At 36.4% G+C, this 12,860-nt stretch overlaps 1 protein-coding gene across 7 annotated transcripts in view; it reads right to left on the bottom strand.

The window, feature by feature from the left end:
• LOC136042157 (uncharacterized) overlaps positions 1-12,860 on the bottom strand; it is a 276,004-nt gene that overhangs the window by 59,424 nt on the left and 203,720 nt on the right. For all 7 annotated transcript variants that reach the window (XM_065727077.1, XM_065727078.1, XM_065727076.1 and 4 more), the window contains one exon: positions 3,610-3,841. In XM_065727077.1, coding sequence (XP_065583149.1) covers positions 3,610-3,841 — 232 coding nt within the window. The remainder of the gene's footprint in view (positions 1-3,609; positions 3,842-12,860) is intronic.

Here is a 12,860-nt window from a genome sequence, read left to right as displayed (position 1 = left end):
GCAAAAGAAGTTTTTTGCCAGAAGACAAATCACGGGTACGTGTTTATTTGTTTGTTTGTTTGTTTTTTTTTTCTTTTTCCCAGGGGTCATCGTAACCAATTGGTCCTAGAATGTCACAAGAGGACTCATTCTAACGGAAATGATGAGTTCTAGTGCCCTTTTTAAGTGACCAAAAAGATTAGAGGGCATCTAGGCCCCCTCCCACGCTCATTTTTTTACCAAATTCAACGGATCAAAATTTTGATATAGCCATTTTGTTCAGCATAGTCGAAAACCATAATAACTATGTATTTGGGGATGATTTACTTCCCCACAATCCCTGGGGGAGGGGCTGCAAGTTACAAACTTTGACCAGTGTTTACATATAGTAATGGTTATTGGGAAGTGTACAGACGTTTTCAGGGGGATTTTATTTTGTTTGGGGGGTGGGGCTGAGGGGAGGGGGCTATGTTGGAGGATCTTTCCTTGGAGGAATCTGTCATGGGGGAAGAAAAATTCAAGGAAAAGGGCGCATGATTTTCTAGCATTACTATAAGAAAACAATGAAAAAAAACATGAAAACGTTTTTTCAAATGAAAGGAAGGAGTAGCATTGAAATTTAAAACGAACAGAGATTATTACGCATATGAGGGGTTCTAAAAATACTTTATCATAAAGAACAAGGTATTTAGGAGGAGATAAATACCTCACTCTTTATGCTAAAGTATTTTTAGTAATTTCAACTATTTATTCTACGGCCTTTCTGATTCAGGGGTCATTCTTAAAGAATTGGGACAAAACTTAAGATTTAGTGTAAAGAGCGAGGTATTAACGACGATGCAAACCTCCTTGTATGCATAATAAAAATATATGATTATGAAAGTTTGTTATTTAAGTTGCTAATTTATAAGTTACGTATATTTTTTACTAATAAAAACGTTCGTTAAAAATTGAAAGTTCTAGTTGGCTTTTTAAGCAACCGAAAAATTGGAGGGCAACTAGGCCTCCTTCTCCACCCCTTATTTCTCAAAATCGTCTGATCTGAACTAAGAGAAAGCCATTTAGCCAAAAAAAGAATTAATGTACAAATTTCATTTTAATAATTTATGTGCGGAGAGCCAAAACCAAACATGCATTAATTCGAAAACGTTCAGTAATTAAATAAAAAAAACTAATTTTTTTAGCTGAAAGTAAGGAGCGACATTAAAACTTAAAACGAACAGAAATTACTCCGTATATAAAATGGGTTGTCCCCTCCGCAATCCCTCGCTCTTTACGCTAAAGTTTGACTTTTTGCCACAATTCTACTTTTTAAAACAATTTAAAAGCTTTAGCGTAAAGAGCGAGGGATTGCGGAGGGGACAACCCATTTTATATACGGAGTAATTTCTGTTCGTTTTAAGTTTTAATGTCGCTCCTTACTTTCAGCTAAAAAAATTAGTTTTTTTTTATTTAATATATTTAAAATCAGCATTAAAATGCAATTCTTTTTATTTGGTTTGATTTGAATACCAATTCTATTGGTATCAAAATTCTGTTTTTAGAGTATTGGTTACTTTTGAGCCGGGTCGCTCCTTACTACAGTTCGTTACCACGAACTGTTTGATTCTAAATATATACGATCCATTCAGTTTAGTTTCACCCATTAAAAGCTACGAGTCTGAAAAAATTTGCCCGACTTTTGAAAAAGAAAATCAACGAATCTTAATGAAAATCACGCCACCAGATTTTGCGTATCAGAGTAGTCTGTGTATCAGTGTAGAGGTTCCAACCTCCCATCTGAAAAAATATTTTGTATTTTTTGCAAGAAATAAGATCAAGAATATGTGTTTTTTTTCAGGGGTGATGGTATTGAACCAATGGTTCAAGATTATCAGGAGATGGTTCATTCAAAGGGAAATTAAAAGTTTTATGGTCCTTTTGAAGTGACCAAAACAAATTTAAGGGCAAATAGCCTCTCCCCTACAATACCCCTTTCTCCCAAATTCGTCCAATCAAATTTGTTAGATAGCTATTCTGATCAACACAGCTAAAGGGTCTAATAGGTAGACCTGCCTTTGGTGACAACATGATCCCTCCCTCCCACAGACCATGAGGAAGGGCCAGTAAGTTGTAAAAGTTACCCATTGTTTACGTATAGTATTTACTAGTGGGGAGTATTCAGACATTTTTCATGGGGAGGGGGTCTGCTGGAGGTCAGTTCCACCGGAAGGCTTTTCAATGGGGATGGAAGTTTCCTGGGGTGAGTTTTCTCAAAACAATTGAGCTGAAGGAATTCTGCAGAATTCTTATGCGAAATTCTTTTTATTTGTCTTACTTTCTGTTTGCCGACTTACGTTCCAGGGGAATATTCTGGCCGAATTATCAGTGGAGTGGGAAGTGTCTGGAGGATTTTTCCTTGGGGGAGGGAGACTTTTTGCTGGAGAAATTCCAATCTCTTTTGATTCTCAAAGACTGAACTAGAACTTTCAACTTTCAATCAATGAGCCCTCTCTAAAGCATATATGCCCCCACGGTATAACTTACAACGCATGCCCCCGGGCCCTGGAGGTTGTGTCGGCCTCAGATTTTTCGTTACATGATCTTTGAATTATTGAAAAAACGGCTATCTCAAAGATCTTATCGGAAGGGTTTGAGGAAAAAGGACGTGGAGAAGGAGGGGGCTGTGAGGCTATTTGCTCTCCAATCTCTTTGGACTCTTAAAACGTGAACCAGAACTTTCAAATTCCAAACAAATGAGCCCTCTCTGAAGTTAATACAAGCATTCTTTCCATAAAAACTCTGTATGACCCCAGGCATAACTTATATCGCCTGCCCCCAGGTCCTGGGGGAGTCGTGTCCATACCGGAGTTTTGTTATATGTTCTTTGGGCTATTTTTCAACAAAATAGCTATCTAAAATTTTTATCAAATGTATTTTTCAAAAACGGCGTTGGAGGGGGGCTAGTTGCTTTCCGTTGACTTTTGACTCTTAAAAAGGGAACTATAACTTTAAATTTCCAATCAATTGAGTCCCCTCCAAAGTTTCTGCAACGACCCCTTCCATATGGAGTGCCTCTGGGGAAAAAAATTAATAATAAAACATTGGAGCCGTATGGCCTTTACTATAGGCAACGCTTTAGCGTTGCCAGTGTTGTCTCTGATAACTTCATATTTAAAGTAAAATTTTGTACATTATTATGTTTTCTCTTAGCTCTGTAAATAGCTTAGGGATATGCCTAACTCCTTCAGGGGGATACGAGATGAATTGTCACAATATTGACCATTATATTTGGAAAGAGTAATAAATATCCTATCAACTGGGACATTCATCATAATGGTGCTACATGTCCCATTAATTGGACACCAAAAGATCCAATTTGCAATTTTATGGAACAAATTTACACCATGAACAGCAATTTAGACAGAAATTAACACTATCAACAGAAGTTTATCGAACAAAATTTACTCCACGAAGAAAAGTATGTCCGATCTGCATTACTTTTATTTGCATTCCGATCTGCATTCTTTTACACCAAAATGGAGTTAAGATATACGTTAGATTTGCATAATTGGATTTTCTTTAACCAAAAAGAACTTCAAATGAACTGATAGGAAGTAAAAAACTTGATGTATTTTAAAGGTATCTCACCTTCCAGGTCAATACAGTATTTGAACATTCCACCTTTAATAGGTACAAGATATATAACAGTTGAAAGAATCTGTCTTTTTCTTCTTCGCCACCGTGTCTGTGAAATTTTTTTCATGGGCATTTGTGTATAAACTGGATATGATTTCTTCGGATATTCATTTGGGAGCACACGAAGGCGTAAGTGACTCTGGCTGGCTTTGTGCCTCCGAACTGTAGGAGATATTCGAGCAACCTAAAAATAAAAATTTATACCAGCGATTGAGATGTTATTGGGTCTAAGAACCAAGGACATTAAATATGATCATTTTCAAACAGATTGAGGTAAAGAACGGTAAATAGGGTGCAAATCGGCCCAACTAAAATTATAAAAAGCGGGATGACATTAGATATATAAAAAAATTGGCTTTTTATGCTATAAAATTCACTATGTTTATTGATACCCATCAAAAGCCACGAGCCTGAGAAAATTTTCTTTATTTTGTCGGGGGGACCACCTCTAAAAAGTCAAGGAATCCGAAGGAAAATTACACCCTCAGATTCAGCGCATAAGAGAAACCTACTGTACAAGTTTCAAGCATCCATCTGTAAAATTTGAAATCTGGAATTTTTTGCCAGAAGAATGATTAAGGATTTTTTCAGGGATGGCTCTATCAAAACAATGGTCCCAGAAAACCAGGAGAGGGCTCGACGGAAAGAAAATTAAAAGTTCTAGCACCCTTTTTAAGTGACCAAAATTATTGAAGGACAACTAGCCCTAAAATAACACCCCTTTTTCTCCAAAGTCATCCAAACAAACATTTTGAGATAGCAATTTTGTTCAACATTGTAGAAAGGACAAACAACCATTAATCTGACAATTACATGAGCCACAGAAAACCAAGGGGAAAGTGGCTGTAACTTATGAAATTTGCCCAATGTTTATAAATAGTATTTATTTGGATGCAAAATCATTTTCTGGGAGAAGGAATTTTCTTCGAGGGGGAGATATTCCATGAACAGAATTTTCTATGGAGATGGAGGTTTCCAGGGATGAAATTCCATGGGAAAATTTTACGCGGAAGCAATTGACAGAATTCCTGTACGAAATTTGCAAAGGGGTTGAAAATTTTGGGCGATTCTTCTGTATGTCTTTGCAGTCGTTTGCTGGTATATTTCTCTCTCTCTCTGTGTCTGTACGTCTTCACTGGTGTTTGATTGTCTCTGTGTCCGCCTTTGCATGTTTGTGTGTCCGACTCTGTGTGTTTGTACGTGTTGTGTGTGTCTCTCTCTTTGCCTGTGTGCCTGAGTGGATGTTTGCTTGTCTCTGTGTCAGTCCATGTGTGTATGTATGTCTGACTCTGCGTGTTTGTATATGTTCTCTTTCTCTCTCTCTCTCTACGCCTGTGTATTTTTCTATGTTTGTAAGTCTGACTCTGTGTCTTTGTATGTGTTTTTGCCCGTCTCTCTCTTTCTTTCTCTCTCTCTCTCCCTCTCTCTCTCTCTCTCTTTCTCTCTCTCTCTCCCTCTTTTTGCCTATGTGTCTGATCGGGTGTTTCCTTGTCACTCTCTCTCACTGTTCAGGTCTGTCTGAGAAAGTGTTTGCTTGTCTCTGTGTCTATTTTTGTGTGGTTGACGCTGTGTATTTGTATGTCTTTTTGTCTCTATCTATCTCTCTGTGTCTGTGCGTCTGTGCATTCCTTTGCTTGTATTTCTCTATCTTTGCCTGTGTGTCTTCCTGGGTGTTTGCTTGTCTCTATGTCTGTCTTTGTGTGTCCGACTCTGTCTGTTTTATGTGTTTCTCTCTTTTCTCTCTCTCTCTCTCTGTGTCTGTCTTTATTTGTCTGTCTGACGTTATGTGTCAGTATGTTTTCTCTCTCTCTTTCTCTCTTTCTCTTTCTCTCTCTCTCTCTCTCTCTCTCTCTCTCTCTCTCTCTCTCTCTCTCTCTTTCTCTCTCTCTCACTCTCCGTGCATGTATGTGTGAGTGGGTGTTTGCTGGTCTCTCTGTTTGTCTTTGTGTATTTGTGTATGTGTCTCTGGGTTTTGTATATGTTTTTGTTTCTATCTCTTCCTCTCTAACTTTGTGCCTGTGTTTCCGAGCGGCTGTTTGCTTGTCTGTTTGGAAAAAATCAAGCTCATCCCTCTTTAACTTTGGTTGAAGTCCTGTTAAAACATCTCAGATTCTAATATACCCCTTTGAGCCCACTAGTATTACATATAACTCTGAAAATTCATTTTCTTACATCTCCAAATTTAATAAATTACAGTTTCGGCACATAGATAAGATTAGTTTTATGATATTGGTGCAGCGGTGGGCCTTTCTTTATCCCTTTGCTTTCATTTGAATGCTAATACCAGAAAGTTGGCGCAATTCCAATAATATCCACATTATTACTTATTTTAATGTTCAAATATATTTCTTTTTCATCATTCAACGCAACGATAACTTTATCATATGCACACATTTCTTGGAATATTTCATCTCCACTGTTTTGTAAAATATGATGTAACTGTTTATCCTCCAAGTGTACAAATAATATTTATCAAAACAGAAAATAAACAATCTGCTGTCCACGACCAGCCATAGAGATCCACGGGAGCGGCCGTATAAAATATTGGGAAAATAATAAAGTAAGTCAATGAACTATTCCTATCGAAATAATGGTACATACAATATTATATATTTACAGAAGAATTCATATGGCGTAATGTAGTACTCCACAAGCTTTTATCATAATCAAAAATAATACAACCTACTTCAGAGTGATAACAGTCAATTTCTTCATGTTCCACAGTCAATAAAAAAAGTGAACATTCAAAAAGAATACAACACGGTAATTTTTTCACGCCAATAGCAAAAGGATTTCACATGTGATATTTTTGAAATAGAAAATGAAAATTGTATATATATATGTTACTCGTGAGTATTTTTGTATAGAAAAACAGTATTTGTAGTGACATTTTTTTTCATTTTTTTCTATTTATTTACTTTTTTTATATTAAATGACATAAAAATTCTTTTCTTGGCGTATTTTAATAAAATACATTTAAAATCCTGCTTTATATTCATTCTGTGTAGAAAATATAAAAATGTAAACCAGTTCGATTCAACCCGAATAAAAAAAATTATTCATAGAATTGTCATGGGTTTAAAAAATATTAACTACTGATGTAATTATGAGGTTATCATGAGATGAAATTAGAGAATATTTAGTATGTACCAGTGGGTATTAGTAAATAATGTATCTTCTGTAGTACAGGTAATCTAGTTGCTAGTGAAGGTTCATGACCGGATTTGGTTGCTAGGTAAACCTTTCATACAAATTAAGCTCCTCTTGGCTAATGTAAATGAAATTTAAATATCCTGATGGAGGGCAGTCCCTGTTCCTGTTGACCAACCACTACTACTAACTGGAAATGGAAATATCCTTCAATAGAAACTGAATTCTCGATTTTTTCCTGTGTTTTAAAAATAAATATGGCTGTGTAAGTTTCTACTTAACCAATTCAAACAATCAGGTTTCATTTTTACTGTGAACTTGTACAATCCTTAGAACGTAATAATCCCTAGGAAGCGTATCCCCCCATTGTTACTATTGTAACGTCCAAAATTAAGTTTAAATCATAATATCCAACCATCACTCTTTTTGTTTACTTTTTTTCTTAAATCTCGTTTTCTAATAGCTTCTGGTTTCTGTTTGAAATAACTGTTCACAATGTCAACTGTAAAAATATCCACAACGTTTTAAACTTTTCATCGCAAATCCACACATTTCTGCCCCCCAAAAAACACGTTAGGCACTAAGATTAAGTTAACTAATAGAAATTTTAGAGTGTATAAACGCATGCAGCTTGAAAAGGTATTAAGAAATGTAAAGGTTGATAGCATTGTATACTTGACACTGTATACCGGCGTGAAATTAGTGAAGTCGCTGACAGTACCTTTAAGAAGAAAGTTAGAAACACAACTAGGAATATTAATTAAAATTCTTTGTGTTTAATATAGAGGAGGAGGGGTTGTACAACAATTATTTGAAATTAGCAGAAGGTTAGAAACACAACTAGGAATACTAATTAAAATTCTTTATGTTTAATATAGAGAAAGAGGAGTTTGTACAATAATTATTTAAGTGATAGATCATGTGAAAATAAAATGAATGTAAAGAAAGTTGAGACTGTAATAAGATACGAATTTAGAAAGTGTGAAGTAGAGGCCATGGATAAAACTGCCGAATATCTGGAAGATGAAGCCAAACGGCATAAATAGTAAGTACTGGGAGCCCAGTGGCTTCACCGCGCGGTCCCGGCACTCGCCGCACGGCAGCTTCTATACAAAGATTCTCAGAATCGGTTGTCTTCAAAACACAAACAATTTTAGCCATTTTTGATGTCATGACACCCAAATGGACCTTAAATTAGAAGTGGTGCCTTTGTAAAATTACACCTTTTTAAATTGTACCTTTAACTTTTACCTCGGCTTGTGTTTTGTCATTATGAAATACATATTGCCGAACCTCTACTTCTTTTAATTGTTCTGGTGGTGGGACAAAAATTTATTTTTCTTACAACGATTTATCTAGTCCAGATTTTTGATTTTCAAATATATGGAAATTATTGATGACCACCTTTGTTTCTTTTAATTGTTCAGGTGTTAGGACAAAATCTTCTTCTTTTGCCTTTGCTTATATTTTTTTCATTATGAAAGTTATATCACCGAATCTTGGTTTCTTTTAATTGTTCAGGTGGTGGGACAAAAACTTCTTTTTCTTCCAATGATTTATCTAGTCCATATTTTTGATTTTAAGGTATGGCAGGCATTGATCATCTTATCCATGTTATAATCCAAAACCCCATCGTCATTGCTAACATTTTCAATTGGTCTGTTTAATTTTAGCTCGGCATATCTTTCGTCCGTATGAAATACATATCGTCGAAATACCTTTGTCTTTTTAACAAAGGTATGGTAGGCATTGATGACCTTATCCATGGCAAAATCTGAAACCCAATCATCATCGCTATCATTTTTAATTTTTAATTGTTTTGATTATCGCTGTCCACGATGATTTTTGTTGACTCAATTTCATGTTTGGCGTCGCATGTCTTCTAACAGCGTGTGTCTTTGCTCTTCATTTTCATTTTTGACTTGCTCACATGCTTGGCTTTGCATGTCTCCTAACCGTGTGTGTCTTTGCTCTTTATTTTTATATTTGACACGATGTTGCTTTTCTTCTAGCCGTGTGGGTTTTTGCTCTTCGTTTTCATTTATGACTCGCTTTGTCTTTGTCTAGTGTGTCTTTGCTCTTTCTTTCGTTTTTAGCACGCTCTAATTGTCGTTTTCGCATATCTTCTAACCACCTGTGTCTTTGCTCTTCAGTTTCATTTTTGACACGTTTTTGGATTTTCATTACTTCAGGAAATTTAGCAATGGCCTTTGTTTTACCTGTCCATATTGGTGTTGTCGCAATTGATGGTCCAGGTTGTCAAATTTTACACCTTATCACGTTTGATATTAGGTGTTGGTTCCAAAGAATCATCATTTATAGTAACTGTAAATACAAATTTTCGTTTTGGGGCCTTCCAACAGACATTATATAATATATATAACTGTTGCATTGGAAACTCAACAATATTATTTATGCTATGCATGATATCGTACAAGAAAATGATTATATGATGCCATATATGCAGTCATAAGAAATGCTTATATGATGTACTTAGATAGTACATGACGTCATTTTCATAAACCAAAATTGAGACTCTTAATAAATTTTTTCAGACTTTTGACCTCTCTAGATAATTTTTATGTGAATATATAATTTTCCACCAATTTTCCCGAAAAAATATGGATCCGTTTTAGAGCACATACATACATAGACAATTATTGCTCACTTATTAAAATAGTGTATATTGTACTGGATTGTTAATAAATTGAGAGGGTATACTCAATCTATCTATCTATATATATATAAAATAAGTTGTCTGTCTGTCTGTCTGTGGATCAGGTGACGTCATGTTTCTGTGTTGACTGACGTCATGTTTTCAACTGACGAAATTACAGACCGGGACATCGGGACACAAATGACGACCGGGACACCGGCACATAGGGAATATAAATGACGACACTCAAAGAGAAAGCGACCGGGACAAAAGGAATGTTCGATTAGCAATCAACAAAGCACCGGGACACAAATGACGACCGGGACACAGGGAGTATAAATGACGACCAGGACATAAGTAAAAAAAACTAAAAAAACTAAAAAAAAGGTAAAAACTACAAAAAAACTAAAAAGAAAAAAAAAATTAAAAACTAATAAAAAAACTAAAAAAGCTAAAAAACTAAAAAAAAACTAAAAAAGAAAAAAAATAAAAAAGGAAAAAAATGAAAAATAAAGGAGAAAAACAAAACTAAAAAAACGAATGTATATACAGACCGGAACACCGGGATACAAATGACGACCGAGACACAAGGAATATAAATGACGACCGGGACACAGGGACACAACTACAACGGGGACGCCGGGGGGCACAGGGGGATATAAATGACGACCGGGACACCGGGACACAAGGAATATAAATGACGCCCGGGACACTCAAAGAGAAATCACAGACTGGGACACTGGGACACAAATGACGACCGGGACACAGGGACACAACTACAAAGGGGACGCCGGGGGCACAGGGGGATATATAAATGACGACAACGACACAGGGAATGGTCGATTAGCAATCACCATCAACAAAGCTCAAGGGCAATCATTACAATCATGAGGTATAGATCTGAATACGGAAACCTAACAATCTATTTATATGCACTGACAATGGGACAGCAATGAATGTTGTATATTCGCAAGTTTTACGCAGTTAAAAACATATATATATATATATATATATATATATATATATATATATATATATATATATATATATATATATATATATATATATATATATATATATATATATATATATATATATATATCTATATTCACAGGTGGGACATAGGGACACAACTACAATGGCGCGTAACTAATATGCCGCGTAACGACTTACGCGCGCGGGGGGGCTTGGGGGGGGGGCGCGAAACGCCCCCACCAGCTAGGTGTTGGGGTGGCGCGAAGCGCCACCCCAACAGCTAGTATATATATAAAAATAAGTTGTCTGTGTGTCTGTGTGTCGAGTGACATCATGTTTGTGTGTCGACTGACGTCATGTTTGTCGACTGACGAAATTACAGACCGGGACATCGGGACACAAATGACGACCAGGACACCGGGACATCTATCTATATCTATATATATATATAAATATCTATATATATATATATATAAATAAGTCGTCTGTCTGTGGATCTGTCAGGTGACGTCATGTTTCTGTGTCGACTGACGTCATGTTTTCGACTGACGAAATTACAGACCGCGACATCAGGACACAAATGACGACCGGGACATAGGGAATATAAATGACGACCGGGACACTCAAAGAGAAAGCGACCGGGACACAAGGAATGTTCGATTAGCAATCACCATCAACAAAGCACCGGGACACAAATGACGACCGGGACACAGGGAATATAAATGACGACCGGGAACCTCAAAGAGAAATTACAGACTGGGACACCTGGACACAAATCACGACCAGGACACAGGGAATATAAATGACGACCGAGACATAGGGACAAAACTACAACGGGGACGCCGGGGGCACAGGCGGGATATATAAATGACATCCGAGACACAGGGATTGTTCGAATAGAAATTACAGACCGGGACACCGGGAAACAAATGACGACCGGGACACCGGGACACAGGGAATATAAATGACGACCGGGACACTCAAAGAGATATTACAAACTAGGACACCGGGACACAAATGACGACCGGGATACAGGGAATATAAATGACGACCGCGACACAGGGACACATCATTAGAATAATGAGGTATAGATCTGAATACGGATTGTTTTTCCCATGGACAATTATATGTTGCATGTTCAAGAGTCAGTAAACCTGACAATCTATTTAAATGCACAGACAATGGGACAGCGAAGAAAGTTGTATGTTCGCACGTTTTACGTAGTTAAAAATATATATATATATATATATATATATATATATATATATATATATATATATATATATATATATATATATATATATATATATATATATATATATATATATATATATATATATATATATATATATATATATATATATATATATATATATATATATATATATATATATATATATATATATATATATATATATATGTGTGTGTATATATCTATCTCTATTCACAGGTGGGACACAAGGACACAACTACAATGGCACGTAACGACTTACGCGCGCGGGGGGCTTGGGGGGCGCGAAGCGCCCCACCAACTAGGTGTTGGTGGGGCGCTTCGCGCCCCCCCAAGCCCCCCCGCGCGCGTAAGTCGTTTCGCGCCATATTAGTTATGCGCCATTGTAGTTGTGTCCCTGTGTCCCACCTGTGAATATAGATAGATTTATATATGTGTTTCAAACTACGTAAAAATTGCGAATAAACAACATTCTTGGCTTTCCCATTGTCTGTGCATATACAAAGCCGTATGTACTAATAATGACGTCATATGCAAACGCTCTTTTTACAAACAAACAAACATGCATCCACACAACTCGTTTTTATATAGATAGATAGATAGATAGATACAATACAAATTAACTGCGTAAAACTTGCGAATATACAACATTCTTCGCTGTCCAATTGTCGCTGCATATAAATACATTGTCAGGTTTACCGACCCTCGAACATGCAACGTACAGTTGTCCATGGGAAAAACAATCAGTATTAAGATCTATACCACATTTTTCTAATGATTGACCTTGAGCTTTGTTAATGGTGATTGCAAATACTAATCGAATTGGGAATTACAATCTTTTAAATTGAAAAAGCAGATCCGTTGGAATCATGGGAATGCGAGGAATAAGAACAGCCTCACCCTCATAAGGCCCTGTCAAGATTGTGGCCTCTATTAGGTTTTCCATTGTTTTTTTTACGGCAAGTCGCGTGCCATTGCAAAGCTTTGGTGGGTTGATATTTCTTAAAAGTATTATTGGTACGCCTATTTTTAGTTGTAGCACGTGTGGTGGAAACCCTGAAGGATCTATGGAATTTAAAAATTCAGATGGATAACTAACCGCTTCATTTGGTTCCAAGACTGTGTCGACTGACTTGTAAAGGACTGCCTGGTCTCGAATCTTGGTCAAAACAATATTGTTGATTTCGTGGA

The sequence above is a fragment of the Artemia franciscana genome, unplaced genomic scaffold (genome assembly GCF_032884065.1).
Source record: "Artemia franciscana unplaced genomic scaffold, ASM3288406v1 PGA_scaffold_73, whole genome shotgun sequence".
NCBI classification, from domain to species: Eukaryota; Metazoa; Arthropoda; class Branchiopoda; order Anostraca; family Artemiidae; genus Artemia; species Artemia franciscana.
This window is presented reverse-complemented; position numbering and strand designations above follow the sequence as displayed.